The sequence below is a fragment of the Hemiscyllium ocellatum genome, chromosome 5, assembly GCF_020745735.1.
Source record: "Hemiscyllium ocellatum isolate sHemOce1 chromosome 5, sHemOce1.pat.X.cur, whole genome shotgun sequence".
In the NCBI taxonomy this organism is placed as follows: domain Eukaryota; kingdom Metazoa; phylum Chordata; class Chondrichthyes; order Orectolobiformes; family Hemiscylliidae; genus Hemiscyllium; species Hemiscyllium ocellatum.
The window spans coordinates 128,235,726-128,251,999 of NC_083405.1; the positions used below are offsets into that span (position 1 = coordinate 128,235,726).

General features: G+C 42.7%; 1 protein-coding gene across 1 annotated transcript in view; it reads left to right on the forward strand.

Annotated features, from left to right (window-relative positions):
- The first annotated feature begins 268 nt into the window (after positions 1-268).
- Positions 269-16,274, forward strand: part of ccdc13 (coiled-coil domain containing 13) — a 93,040-nt gene continuing 77,034 nt past the window's right edge. The window contains exons 1-2 of the mRNA XM_060825738.1: positions 269-720; positions 11,140-11,288. Of these exons, the coding sequence (XP_060681721.1) occupies positions 269-720; positions 11,140-11,288 (601 nt within the window). The remainder of the gene's footprint in view (positions 721-11,139; positions 11,289-16,274) is intronic.

The following is a 16,274-nucleotide window of genomic DNA, read 5'->3' on the forward strand; positions in this document are numbered from 1 at the left end:
ATGGAGGGTGAGAACTGGAACAAATGAATGACGTACAGAAGGCTGGATATCCCAGAAGGGGACAATTGCCACCTCTCAGATTTGTGGAGGATGGATGGTGAATCTTCAATGTTACTGAAAGCCTGCATGAGACTAAATTTAAATACATTTTTAAGAACCATGACGGGGCAGAAAGGGCATTTGTTTTTTTTTAAGTCACAATCGGGAAAAGTAAAAAGGAGTGGGATTTAAAAATAAAAACGATTGACGAGGGGCATGTGTTCAGTGGATGAGGAGGGTGAGGTGGCCAGGTAGGCCGCGTTTCCCCTGGTTACTGTTGCTATGCGACGTTGGCGGCGGCCGCCATCAGAGGCCTCGAAAGCGACCGGGTAGAAGGGAATCAGCAGAAAATATCCGCACTGGGGCGCGTCCCAAGAAGGGAGAGGGTAAGGCCGGCTCAGCAACAGCGGCCGGGCCGTGCGGGGGGTTTAACTCGATGGACAGCGCGGATGAGCTGGTGACCCAGGGCCTGAGGCAGCAGTTCCAGGCCCTGCAGGAGCAGCAGCAGCAGAGGAGGAGGCAGAGGATGGCGCTTGTACGCTGTGAGAAGAAGGAGCAGGGCCATGGCCCTGGCACCGGCACCGGCCCCGGCCCCGCGGGCACCTCCACACTGTCGGAGGAAGACCTGGGGCTGCAGCTGGTGAAGGCCGAGATCTGCAGCACTACCGACATCAGCAAAAGGTAAATACATACACGTACAGAAACGTATACAGGGTATATACAAACAGACATATAATACACACACATGCATATATAATATATATATAGACAGCAGACACATAGAAACGTATATATACAAACATATAATACACACATACTGACATATAAATGTACATACACACACAGATATGCACATACAGTATACTGATACTTACTCATAAATATGAGGGAGGGGACAGCCTAATAGTTGGACTTGTTAATTCAGAGACCTAGGGAGTAATTTGGGACCCTGGTTTGAAACCTGCCCACAGCAGATTGTGGAATTTGAATTCAATTTTAAAAATCTGGAATCAAGAGGCCAGTGATGACCATGAATCTGTTGTTTTTGACTGTCAGAAAATCTCATCTGGTTCACTAACGTCCTTTAGGAAGGAAACTGCCATCCTTATGTGGTCTGGCCTACATGTAAATCAGGTCCCACATGGCTCTTAACTAAAATTTTGGGCATAGGGATGGGTGATAAGTGCTGGCCCAGCCTGCAATGCCCTTGTCATACATACACACATACTTACACATGCATACATATAATACACATGGATACATATATACACATACCGATGCATACAAATATCCATACTAATACATATATATGTAGATACATAGAAGCATATATAATAAACATATATGGATAGATATATACACACATGCAAGCATACATATACCAACGCGCACACATATACACACATATAATGCACAGAATTAGATATATACTGACAAACAAACAGATACATAAATACGCACCCACATGCATATACACATATACATACACACACACACACATCTACATGCAGGTGTAAGTGGGCATTCAGTGTTTCTATTTTAAACAATCAATGTGCAAGAGGCAAAGACAGGAGAATGGTGCAAAGTGATGATGTTCATTTGGGAGAGCCGCAAGGGGATGAATGCTGTCCCCACCCCTGCACCGTAACAAATCTTAATCTCAAATAGTCAGCACAGTCAGAAGATAATTTATAAAAGAAGCAAATGTAAGGCACAAGTAAACATTTTCACACAGTGAGCAATCATGGCATGGATTGTGCTGCCTGGAAGTGGATATGTGAGTTCAGTTGAGGCATTCAAGAGGACATTGGATAAAACAGAGTGCAGGAGAATGGCACAAAATGGTGATGCTCATTGAAAGAGCATGTGCAGATATGATGGGCCAAATGCCATAACACTTCTGTTGATGCAGGAATGATGTTCCCAATCACGGGGGAGTCCAGAACCATGGGTCACAGTCTAAGGAAATGGGATTAAACCATCAAGACTGAGATATGGAGAAATTTCTTCACCCAGAAATTGGTGAGCCAGTGGAATTCACTATTAGAAAAAGCAGTTGAGACCAAAACATTGGCAAGAGTACAAAATGTGCTCTGGGTAGGAGATTTCAGTGTTCATTACCAAGAATGGCTTGCTAGCAGCACGACTGATTGACTGTGTCAAGCCCTAAAGAACATAGCCTGTGGCAGGTGGTAAGGCGACCTAGCCCTATCCCTACAATCTTCCCATGGCCTACACATCTCTGGACACTATGGGCAATTAAGCATAACCAATCCACCTGACCCACACATCTTTGGACTGTGGAAGGAAACCAGAGGAAACCCACACAAACATGGGGAGAACATGCAAACTCCACACAGACAGTCACCCGAGGCTGGAATTGAACCCGGGTCCCTGGTACTGTGAAACAGTAGTGCTAACCACTGAGCCACTGTCCCATTTCCTCCAACAGGTTTAGTGGCTTGGCCATGGTAGTTTGTTCCATAGCGTCCAGAGTCAAGTAAGCTAGGTGGATGCAGGGTTATGAGGTCTTGGTGGGATGTTTTCAGAGTGTTGGGGCAGAATCAATAGGCCGAAAGACCTCTATCTGCACTGTAGGGATTCTATGTCAGTATCAGTTAGAGTGATTTTGGAGACAAAATTAAATTGAGAAAACCCTTCACCATAAGACAGTGTTATTTTCTGGGTCTGTAGATTGTGAAGGAGCAAAAATGGCCTTTGCAGTGATATGTACTTGTTGTCAGATGTGGGAGTTTAAAGAGAGTTTAAGGGTTACTGTGGATTATATCTGCCATAAATGCTGTTGGATGCGAATCTTATCAGATTGAGTGGATCGGTTGGAGAGACAGATAGAAGCGATGAGGAATTTGCAACAGCAACAGTATATGATGGATAGCAGTTATAGGAAGGGGGGGGGGAATCTTAGATACAGTCACATAGATGGGTTAACTCGAGGAAGGGTGAGAGAGGTCGGCACCTAGGGCAGGAGTCTTTTGTGGATGTACCCATTTCAAACAGGTATGCTGTTTTTGAAAATGTAGGGGTGATGGATTCTCAGGGGAACGTAGCACGAACAGCCAAGTTCCTGGTATTGAGACTGGATCTAATGCAATGGGGGGTACGCCAGCTTGCAAGAGATCAATTGTGTTAGGGGATTCTGTAATCAGAGGTACAGAACAGACGTTTCTGTGGCCAGCAGAGAAAAAGCAGAATGATGGGTTGTTTCCCTGGTGCCAGGATCAAGGATGTCTCAGAGAGGGTGCAGAATGTTCTCACGGGGGAGAGGGGCCAGCAAGAGGTCATTGTCCACATTGGAACCAACGATATAGGAAGGAAAAAGGTTAACATTCTGAAGGGAGATTACAGAGAGTTAGGCAGGAATTTAAAAAGTAGGTCCTCAAGGGTAGAAATATCTGGATTACTTCCAGTGCTACGAGCTAGTGAGGGCAGGAATAAGAGGATAGAGCAGATGAATGCATGGCTGAGGAGCTGGTATACGGGAGAAGGATTCACATTTTTGGATCATTCGAATCTCTTTTGGGGTAGAAGTGACCTGTACAAGAAGGATGCATTGCACCTAAATTGGAAGGGGACTAATATACTGGCAGAGAAATTTGCTAGAACTGCTTGGGAGAATTTAAACTAGTAAGGTGGGGGGGACCCAGGGAGATAGTGAGGAAAGAGATCGATCTGAGACGGGTACAGCTGAGAACAAAGTGAGTCAAACGGTCAGGGCAGGTAGGGACAAGGTGGGACTAATAAATTAAACTGCATTTATTTCAATGCAAGGGGCCTAACACAGAAGGCAGATGAACTCAGGGCATAGTTAGGAACATGGGACTGGGATATCATAGCAATTACAGAAACATGGTTCAGGGATGCGCAGGACTGGCAGCTTAATGTTCCAGGATACAAATGTTACAGGAAGGCTAGAAAGGGAGGCAAGAGAGGAGGGGGAGTGGCATTTTTGATAAGGGATAGCGTTACAGCTGTGCTGAAGGAAGATATTCCTGGAAATACATCCAAGGAGGTTATTTGGGTGGAACTGAGAAATAAGAAAGGGATGATCACCTTATTGGGATTGTATTGTAGATCCCCCAATAGTCAGAGGGAAATTGAGAAACAAACTTGTATGGAGATCTCAGCTATCTGTAAGAATAATAGGGTAGTTATGGTAGGGGATTTTAACTTTCCAAACATTGACTGGGACTGCCATAGTGTTAAAGGTTTAGATGGAGAGGAATTTCTTTAAGTGTGTACAAGACAATTTTCTGATTCAGTATGTGGATGTACCTACTAGAGGAGGGCAAAACAGGGACATGAGATAGGTTTGGCAAATAGAATTAAGGCGAATCCGAAGTGTTTTTACAAATATGTTAAGGACAAAAGGGTAACTAGGGAGAGAATAGGACCCCTCAAAGATCAGCAAGGTGGCCTTTGTGTGGAGATACTAAATGAATATTTTGCAACAGTATTTACTGTGGAAATGGATATGGAAGATATAGACTGTGGGGAAATAGATGGTGACATCTTGCGAAATGTCTAGATTACAAAGGAGGAAGTGCTGGATGTCTTGAAACGATTAAAGGTGGATAAATCCCCAAGACCTGATCAGGTGTACCCGTGAATTCTGTGGGAAGCTAGAGAAGTGATTGCTGGGACTTTTGCTGAGATATTTGTATAGTCACAGGTGAGGTTGGCAAACGTGGTGCCACTGTTTAAGAAGGGCAGTAAAGACAAGCCAGGGAACTATAGACCAGTGAGCCTGAGCTCATTGGTGGACAAGTTGTTGGAAGAAATCCTGAGGGACAGGATATACATGTTTTTGGAAAGGCAAGGACTGATTAGGGATAGTCAACATGGCTTTGTGCGTGGGAAATCATGTCTCACAAACTTGATTGAGTCTTTTGGAGAAGTAACAAAGAAAATTGAGGAGAGCAGAGCAGTAGATGTGATCTATATGGACTTCAGTAAGGCGTTCGACAAGGCTCCCCATGGGAGACTGATGAGCAAGGTTAAATCTCATGGAATACAGGGAGAACTAGCCCTTTGGATACAGAACTGTCTTAAAAGTAGAAGACAGAGGGTGGAGGGTTGTTTTTCAGACTGGAGGCCTGTGACCAGTGGAGTGCCACAAGGATCGGTGCTGGGCCCTCTACGTTTTGGCATTTACATAAATGATTTGGATGTGAGCATAAGAGGTACAGTTAGTAAGTTTGCAGATGACACCAAAATCGGAGGTGTAGTGGACAGCGAAGAGGGTTACCTCAGATTACAACAGGATCTTGACCAGGTGGGCCAATGGGCTGAGAAGTGGCAGATGGAGTTTAATTCAGATAAATGTGAGATGCTGCATTTTTGGAAAGCAAATCTTAGCAGGACTTAGACACTTAATGGAAAGGTCCGAGGGAGTGTTGCTGAACAAAGAGACCTTGGAGTGTAGGTTCAGGACTCCTTGAAAGTGGAGTCGCAGGTAGATAGGATAGTGAAGAAGGCGTTTAGTATGCTTTCCTTTATTGATCAGAGTATTGAGTACAGGAGTTGGGAGGTCATGTTGCGGCTGTACAGGACAATGGTTAGGCCACTGTTTGAATATTGTGTGCAGTTCTGGTCTCCTTCCTACTGGAAAGATGTTGTGAAACTTGAAAGGGTTCAGAAAAGATTTACAAGAATGTTGCCAGGGTTGGAGGATCTGAGCTACAGGGAGAGGCTAAACAGGGAGAGGCTGAACAGGCTGGGGCTGTTTTCCCTGGAGCGTTGGAGGCTGAGGGGTGACCTTATAGAGGTTTACAAAATTATGAGGGGCATGGATAGAAGAAATAGACAAAATCTTTTCCCTGGGGTCTGGGAATCCAGAATTAGAGGGCATAGGTTTAGGGTGAGGGGAAAGATATAAAATAGACCTAAGGGGCAACGTTTTCACGCAGAGGGTGGTACATGTATGGAGTGAGCTGCCAGAGGATGTGGTGGAGGCTGGTACGATTGTAGCATTTAAGAGGCATTTGGATGGGTATATGAATAGGAAGGGTTTGGAGGGATATGGGCCGGGTGCTGGCAGGTGGGACTAGATTGGGTTGGGATATCTGGTCGGCGTGGACAGGTTGGATCGAAGGGTCTGTTTCCATGCTGTATATTTCTATGACTCTACGACGATATGTGATGTGGCATCATCATTGTGCTAAATAGAAGAGATTTCAAGCAGTTCCAACAATTTAAGACAGGACATCCATGAGGCACTACGGGCTATCAACAGCAGTAGAATTATATAAAGCACAATCTGCCATCTCATGGTCTAGCATATCTCCCAGTATCACAGATATCAGTCTCCAGCCAATTTGATTCACTCCACTCAATATCAAAAAACTGTTTGAGGCACTGGTTACTGCAAAGGCTATGGGCCCTGACAGCCGTTCAGCAAAAGTACTGAAGACTTGCGCTCCAGTACTTCCCATTCCCCTAGCCAAGTTCTTCAAATATGGTGGAAAATTGCCCGGGCATATCCTGCACTTAAAAACCAGAACAAATCCATTCTGGCCAATTATTGCCCCATCAGTTTATTCACAATCATCAGCAAAGTGATGGAAGATGTCGTCAACAATGCTGTCAACAATGCTATCTGCTCAGCAATAACCAGCTCAGTGATGTCCAGTTAAGTTCTGCCTGGGCCATTCATCTCCTGACTTCATTATAGCCTTCGTTCAAACATGGATAGAAGATCTGAATTCCACAGGTGAGGTAAGAGTGTCATCCTTGATATCAAGGCTGCATTTGACTGAGTGTGTTATCAAGGAGTCCTTGAAAAGCTGGAATTAGTAAGTATTGGTGCAAGTTCTCCACTGGTTGGAGTCATATCTGACACATAGGAACACCCACTTCTACCTGTATAGGAAGATTGTTGAGGTCATTGGAAGTCAGTCATCTCAGCTCCAGGACATCTCCGCAGGAGTTCCTCAGGGTAGTGTCATTGCCCAAACCATCTTCAGCTACTTCATCGATGACCTTCCCTCCATCATAAAGTCAGAAGGGGATGTTCGCTGATGATTGCCCAACGTTCAGCACCATTTGCAACTCCTCACATACTGAAGCAGTCCATGTTAAAAAAAAAAGACCTAACCAGTATCCAGGTTTGGGCTGACAAGCAGCAAGTAACATTTGCACCACACAAATACCAGGAAATTACCATATCCAATAAGAGACAACCTAACCACCGCCCCTTGACATTCAGTGGCATTGCCATCACTGATTTCTCTGCCATCAATATCCTTGAGGTTACCATTGATCAGAATCTCAACTGGAATTGTCATATAAATACAATAGCTGCAAGAACAAGACAGAGGCTAGGAGTACCATGGCAAATAGCTCACCATCTGACTCCCCAAAGCCTATCCACTGACTACATGGCACAAGTCAGGAATGTGATGGAGTACTCCCCACTTGTCTGGATGGGGAGCTACAACACTCCAGGAGCTCAACACCATTCAGGACAAAGCAGTCCTCTTGATTAGCACCATCTCCACAAACATCCACTCCCTCCCCCACTGATGCTCAGAAACAGCATTATGTACAATCTAAAACATGCAATGCAGAAATTCACCAAAGATCTTTTGACAACATTTTCTAAACACATAACCACTTCAATTTAGAAGGACAAGGGCAGCGGAAAAGTGGGAGCACCATCACCTTCAAGTTTCCTTCCAAGCCACTTCTCCCTGGGTCAGAATCCTGGAATTTGCTCCCTAATTGCATTGTGAATCAACATACTGCACGTGATCTGCAGCTGCTCTCGAAAGCAGCTTACCACCATCTTAAGGGCAAATGGGGACGGGCAATAAATGCTGGCCAGCAAGGCCCACGGCGCATGAATGGATAAAAACAAAAGTTCCTAAAATTATCCCAATGGCAGATGTTAATCTAACTAGTCTGTAGCTTCCTGCACGCTGGCTCCCTTTTTGAATAAATTATGTGGTGCTGACCTGTGGAGGGTTAGGGGAGAGGAGGAGTGTAATGAAAGCAAGTGCCTGTTAGAGCAGAAGCATTGTTGTAACTTGGTTTGATTTCCACAACAGTATTATTTGTATCAGAGTTTGCACCCCAAAATTTCATCTCTCAGCCCCCAGTTTGGAAAGCCCTGTTCTAGACCTTCCCCCAGAAGTAGAGCTGTTAAACTTGGTCCTGCCTATTAAAGCATTGCTGTAGATGCTGTAAATCGGAAAATTAAAGAAAAGATACTGAAAAATTTCCATGTAAGGCAACTGACATGGAGAGAGAAACAGATTATGTTTCAAATGCAGATCGTTGAGCAGAGACAGGACTGTTAACCATAAGGAAAGGTTCACACCTGTTCTCTCCACAGATGCACCTAAGTGCTTCCAGTATTTTCTGGGTTTTGTTTTGCTTCTGACACTCCAATATCTGCAAATCACTGGTTTCTGACCCACTGACTACACTGACCTCTCTGCGTCCAGGTTGAATACTGTATTTGTCCCGAGAAATTGTAATGCTCCAATATGTCCAGCAGGTGTCGCTTCAGGTATGTTGCATAGGGAAGTCAACCCAACCTCAGCATTTCAATTGGTAAGCAATGAAAACACTGAGCAATTTTCCAGTTTAGTTCACATACTCTAATAGTGAAAGTTTACAGAGACACAGCTTTTACAGCTTGGAACAAAGTTTTCTATCACTTGGCATATAGCCTTGAATGCTGTGGTATTTTTCTAAATATTTCTTAAATACATCTATTCCTCCTTCGGTGAGTTCTAGACATCCACAGTCCTCTGGGTGAAAACATTTTTCGTCGAATCTCCTCTAAACCACCTGCTCCTCACGTTAAAACTGTGTATCTTGGTTACTAATGAGAACCAAAACATCACCATTAACGGATCCTGTAAAGCTGTGGAAATGTTTTTATGGAAATCAGTTTGGGTTTTATTGATGTAACTTGTAAGATTCTGAGCTGTTCTGACACTGTCTTTTGTTGCTGGTGGTGATTTTTGTCAAACTGCCCAAAATAAATTGGACAGGATCTTCAACAGGGAAATTTGTACAGAGTGGAAGTATTTTGAACTGAGCTAATGCTGTATGAATAGTAGACACAGTTATCACACGTCCATCTGGCGTAAAATGCTTAACCTGTATCTCAAGCACTTGATCACCGATCCTGATGTCTCCTTTTTTAGCTTGCTGTCAATTTTTGTCTGATAACACTCTTGTGAATCATTTTTGGACATTTTGCTATGATAAAGCTCCAATATAGACTAGCTTCATCAAAGGAATACTTTTATTGGCATTTAAGAGTGGGAGTAAGAAATAGAAAAATGCAAAGATTTACAGACAGAATGTTGTTGAAATTAATTTCACTCTGCTGCTTTTTACTTTGGTGTTGATTCATCTGTTTGTAATTATTTCAGTATGATTAGATTAAGCAATTGCACCAGAATATTACTGGATGGAATCATATATCATGGTGTTTGAAAATATGAAATCTAATGGAACAAATGATAAGGAGTGTTTTCTAATTCTATGCTTCCTTTCTAAAAAAGAACTTTTATGTGATGTGGGCATTGCTGGCAAGGCCAGTATTTTGTTGCCTATCCCATTACTCTTAACTGAGTAGCTTGTTAGGCCATTTGAGAGAGCAAAGGAGAACCAACTTAGCTGTGGATGCAAAATCATACCTCCGTCGGACCAGGTAAAGAAGACCGATTTCCTTCTCCGAAGGACTTTAGTGAGCCAGATAGGTCTTTACAAAAATTATTGGTAGTTGTCATAGTCACTGTTGCTAGCTCTCAGTGCCACATTTTCTCAACTGAATTCAAGTTACACCTTCTACCCAGATTGTTCCTGCCCTGATCAGATTGAACTCGTTTTTGTTATTCATTAATCCCTGTTCTAAGTGATAGCAATCTAGGTTTGCTCAAAACTTCACATCAGTTGTATGTCACTTTGATCTTTTACTATAAATTCTGTGTTCTATAATCCTGTCCCACTAGTTGCCTGACAAAGGAACAGTGCTCTGAAAGCTTGTACTTTCAAATAAACCTGTTGGGCTATAACCTGATGATGTGTGATTTTTAACTTTGTCCACCCCAGTCCAACACTGGCACCTCCACATCATATTTGGTGTAGATCATTCATCGTGCTGTTAGGCTGCAAGTTCCGGGATTTTGACCTAGACTGAAGTAACTGTGATGTATGTCCAAATCAGGGTGACAAGTGACTTGAAGTGGAGCTTGCAGGGGGTCATATAAGCCTTGTCTTTCTAGATGGCAGTTGTCATGAGTTTTGAAGGTGCTGACTAAGGGAGCCTTGGTGAGTTTTTGCAGGCCATCTTACAGATGGTATACACAGCTGAATCTGAGCATCACTGGTAGGCAGATGGATATTTTTGTACCAGTCAAATAGGCTGCTTTATCCTGGATGGTATAAAGTTTCTCCAATATTGATGGAGCTGCACTCATCCAGCCAACTCAGGAATCAAAGCCACAAGATTAATTTCCAGTTTGAAGAATTTTAGTGAATCATATGAGCCAATATAACTTTAAGGAATGATCAGATTGAGGTTTATAAAATGATGAAGGGAATAGATTATGTTCAAGGTGACAGTTTGTTCCAGTTCAATAGTTTAGGGAGGACTAGGCCACAGTTATAAGTTGTTGCAGGTTAGATGTCAGAAGCTCTTCCCAGAAAATAGTGTAATTCTGGAACAGGTTGCCCACTTATTCAGTGGCTGGTATATTGTTGAATTCCTACAAGAGTAATCTGAACCTGTTTCTGGCAGGCGTGGAGATCACCTTGTATGAAAGATAGGCACTGAAAAGAATTATTCATGTCTGAGTGAGCTGCTGGACTAGTATCAATTGTCTCAGGGTCTGAAGAAGAAGTTCTCAGATATTTGTTTCCCTAAATCAGTCTGGGTTCTCTCCTGTCCCTATAAATCAATGGGTTTTCTGGGAGTGGTGGGAGCTAGTGTATCTGCTGTGAGGTCCCAAGGTATCATCATTGTCTGGGACTGGCTGGATGAAGCAGAGATTCTTCCGTTGACCATCCTTGTTTGCATGTCTGTAGTAAGTAGTCTTTTGTTTGAAACCTTGAACTTTCCAGCTTGCTGGAGAACGAGAACGAGCTGCTACAGGAGCAGATCCATGAGCTAAGGGATGAGAATGGACGGCTTTACAAACTCGTTAATGAAAAAAATTTTGAAATCAAACACCTGAAAAAGAAAAGTGAGGAAGATCGACTTGCTCTGGCAGGTAAACGTACCATTGGGGGTATGCTCTAGTGTATTGGTATGTGGATCTCTGTCTGAATGACTTCCAAAAGAATGAAGCTGCACCTCTAGTGGGGTTAAAAACCAAAAGAACTGCCAATGTTGTAAATCAGAAGCAAAAGCAGAAGTTGCTGGAAAAGCTTAGCATGTCTGGACGCATCTGTGAAGTGAAATCAGAGTTAATGTTATGGGTCCGGTGACCTTTCCTCAGAACACAGGAACCGAAACGTTAACTTTGACTTCTCTTCACAGATGCTGCCAAACCTGCTGAGCTTTTCCAGCAACTTCTATTTTTGCCTCTGATGGGGATGTTGAGGTGCTTTGGGAACACCACATGTCAATTTTATAAAGTAATTATCAAGAAGGGTAGATTCTTAGAATTAGCCAGGTGACATGCAATTCAACCTTATTGAATTCAGAAATTAGAAAATTAACAAAGGCCTGGTGGAAATATAAAACTACAACTTGTTCAGTGGGGTATTAACTATAAATGTGACTGATCATCTGTCCACGAGCTAAAATAAGAATATTTTCTTTCATTTTTTCTTTAATTTTTAAAAATATTCCTGAATGAGAAACACTGATTGGCCTCCAGTATTTTTGCATTATTCTAAGAGCTATACAGTACAGAAGGAAGCCATTTGGCTCATTGAGTCTGTGCAGTTCTTTGTGTGGACAATCCAGCTATCCCACTTCTCTTATTTTTGCCAAATCTATCCAATTTAATTTCTTCTCAAATTATTTATTCAGTTTATCATTGAAGACTATTGCAGATACACAATCGTTTAAACAAAACACTCGGGAACAGCTGGTATTCGGCATTCGGAATTTTTCGGAATAAGTGACAGCTTGACGGTGAAATTTTTAAAAGATCTTACCGAAAAGCAGATTCACTGTGAGTACTATGGGTACTGAGACAGAATTGAGGCCTGCCAGTGCTGGGCTATGCCCATCCATGTCGCATCTGAGTGGCACGCATTGAGTTGGTGTGGAGTTAGGTTAACTGTTTGCACACCAAACAACCTTAATTAAAAAAAACTTCACGAAGAAACCTTAGGCTTTTGGAACTTATTGGATTTCAGGATTTCAGATAAAGGGTTGTCTACCTGTAATGTATTGACCCATCACTGTATCAAGCTATGCATTTAAGCTCCGAAACAAAGGCTGGCTATGTAAAAAATTACTGCACTTGATTTCTGTTTTGTTTTTGCAAGTTATCTTAAATCTATGCCCTTGGATTGAGATTGTGGTGATTTATCAGTTATTTTCCAAACAGCAATAAATGGAATTGCATTACTATGAAGTGCAACATGTTTGGTACATATATATTTGTAGGAGAAGGGGAAGACTGTTAGGCCAGTATACTTTGAACTTTCCTGTTTGGGGATTCCTGAAAATATTTCCCTGACTGCACCGCCCCCACTCAAAATACACAGTCAGTAAGTAAATCCACCTGTAAGTCCCCAAATCACTGTGGAAAATTTAGAGAGCCCAGAGCACAGTTCTTGTGAACACAAAGTCCCAACTTCACCTTAAGAATATCCTCCATTTGTATTGATTAGAGGTATCATTGTGCTAAATGGGACAGATTTTGAGCAACTCAAGACTTAATATCCATGAGATACTGTGGGCCATCAAAAGCTGGTATGTATTAATCACAATCTATAATGTCATGAGCTCATATATCCCCACTTTACCTTTAACATCAACAAGCCAGGTTCAATGCATATGTAAGGTTTACGAAGCTAAACTCGGACAAGGCCTGTGAAGAATATAAAGAAAACAGGAAAGAACTCAAGCAGGGATTTAGGAGAACAAAGAGGGGCATAAAATGAACTTGGCAAGTAAGATAAAAAGGAGAATCCCAAGGCTTTTTAGACATACATTAAAAACAAGAGGATAACTAGGGAGAGGAAAGGACCACTCAAGGATAAACGAGGGAACTTGTACTTGGGTGTAGAAGACGTGGGCAAGACCCTAGATGAGTACTTTGCATCAGTATTCACCCAGGAGAAGGACATGGAAGATAGTGAGACTTGTGCGGAGCATGCTAATATGTTAAGGCACTTTGAGATCAAGAAAGAAGTGGTGTTAGGTTTCTTGAAGAGCATGAAAGTGAATAATTCCCCAGGACCTAATGATATATGCCCCAGGTTATTGAGACAGGTAAGAGAGGAGATTTCTGAGGCATTGACCAAGATCTTTGTGTCCTTGCTAGTCACTGGAGAGGTCTCAGAGGACTGGTATGTAGCTTGTGTTGTTCCTCGTTCAAGAAGGGAAAGAGGGATAATCCAGGAATTCTTGGTGAGAGAATTCTTTGGGTAGGTTTTATGCGCGTTAGGAAAAGCATGGCCTATTTGAGGATAGTTGGCGTGGCTTTGTGCAGGACAGGTCATGTCTTGCTAATTTGATGAATTTTTCAAGGAGGTAGTGAAGATGATCGATGAGGGTAGAGCATGTTGTCTACATGGATTTTATTAGGGCTTTTGACATGGTATGCTCATCCAGGAGATTAAGATGCATGGGATCCATGGTGATTTAGCTGCTTGGATTCAGAATTGACATGCCCATAAAAGACAGCGAGTAGTGGTGGAAGGGTGTTTTCCTGGTTGGAGGTCTGTGACTAATGGTTGTCCACAGGGATCCATACTGGGACCTCTGCTGTTTGTGATATATGTAAATGACTTGAATGAAAATGAAGATGTGTGGGTTACTAAGTTTGCAGATGACACAAAGATCAGTGGAGTTTTGGATAGTGTAGAAAGTTGTCAAAAGGAACAGCAGGATCTGGATCAGTTGCAGATAAGAATGGAGAAATGGCAGATGGAGTTTAATCTGGGCAAGAGGTGCTGCTGTTTGGGAGATCAAATATTAGGGAAAAGCATACAGTTAATGGCAGGCTCCTGAACAAGATTGAGGTACCAAGAGATCTTTGGGTTCAAGCCCATAGTTGCTTGAAAGTGACCACACAAATAAGATAGGATGGTAAAGAAGGTGTATGGCATGCTTACCATGTTCGGCACAACATTGTGGACTGAATGGTTTGTTCCTGTGTGTACTGTTCTGTGTTCTAATGAAGAGTACATGAGGGCATATCAGAAGTAGCAACAACTTACCTAAAAAGGTGTTAAATACCTGTTGGAGCCACAGAACAAGACAACATGTGTGCCAAACAGCAAGAGGAGCAAGTGGTACACACGCTAAGTGATTCCACACCCAATGCATCAGGCCTCTTTGCAGTTCTGCCACACCAGTCATGAAGACGGTGGACAATTAAACAAGAGATATAGTTAGTAAGTTTTTATATAACACCAAAATTGGAGGTTCAGTGGACAACGAAGAAGGTTACCTCCGATTACAACAGGATCTTGATCACATGGGCCAATGGGTTGAGAAGTGGCAGATGGAGTTTAATTTAGATAAATGTGAGGTGCTGCATTTTGGAAAAGCAAATCTTAGCAAAACTTATACACTTAATAGTAAGGTCCTAGGGAGTGTTGCTGAACAAAGAGACCTTGGAGAGCAGGTTCATAGCTCCTTGAAAGTGGAGTCACAGTGAGACAGGATAGTGAAGAAGGTGTTTGATATTCTTCCCTTTATTGGTCAGAGTATGGAGTACAAGAGTTGGGAGGTCATGTTGCAGCTGTAGAGGACATTGATTAGGCCATTGTTGGAATACTGCATGCAATTCTCGTCTCCTTCCTATTGGAAAAATGTTGTGAAATTTGCAATGGTTCAGAAAAGATTTACAAGGATTTTGCCAGAGTTGGAGGATTTGACCTATAGGGAGAGGTTAAATAGGCTGGGGCTGTTTTCCCTGGAGTGTTGGAGGCTGAGGGGTGACCTTATAGAGATTTACAAAATCATGAGTGGCATGGATAGGATAAATAGACAAAGTATTTTCTCTGGGATGGGGGAGTCCAGAACTAGAGGACATAGGGAAAAGGGTGAGAGGGGAAAGATATAAAAAAGACCAAAGTGGCAACTTTTTCACGCAGAGGGTGGTACGTGTATGTAATGAGCTGCCAGAGGATGTGGTGGAGGCTTTTACAATTGCAATCTTTAAGAGGCATTTGGATGGGTATATGAATAGGAAGGGTTTGGAGGGATATGGGCCAGGTGCTAGCAGGTGGGACTAGATTGGGTTGGGATATCTGGTCGGCATGGATGATTTGGACCGAAGGGTCTATTTCCATGCTGTACATCTCTATGACTCTATTACTGACTGGTGGAAGAGGCTCCGTAAATATCCGAAATCCTCTCAGTGATGGGAAAGTTTAGCACATCAATGCAGAAGATAAGGTTGAACCATTTTCAGCCTGAATTGCCATCCATCTCAGTCTTCTCCAGAGACCTACAACATTGTGGATACCATTTGAACCAATTCAGTTCACTCCATGTCATATCACTGTGGCACTGGATACTGCAAAGGCTATGAGCCCTGACTGCAACCCAGCAATGTTACTGAAGAAATGTATTCAAGTTGCTGAGCTCCAGCCAAGCTACCCTAATATAGCTTTGACACTGGCATCTACCCAACAATATGGAAAATTACCCAGGTGTGTCCTATCCACAAAAAACAAGATGTATCTAATCCTGTCAATTACCGCATCATCAGTCCACTCTCAGATGTCAGTAATGTGATAAGAAGGTGCTATCATCACAGTATCATCAGCAGTGTCATCAAGCAACACTTGCTTAACAATGTCCTGCTCGCTGTTACACAGTTTGGGTTCCACCAGCACCAGTTCTGACATTGTTACAACCTCAGTTCAAACACAGATCAAAAAGCTTGAATTCCAGAGGTGAGCTGAGAGTGTTTGCTCTTGATGTCACAGCCACATTTGACCAAGTATGGCATCAAGGAACCAGAGCAGAACAGTAATCAATAAGAATGAGGACAAACGTTCCACCTGTTGGAGTCATACCTGGCATGTAGGAGAATAGTTGTGGATATTGAAGGTCAGCC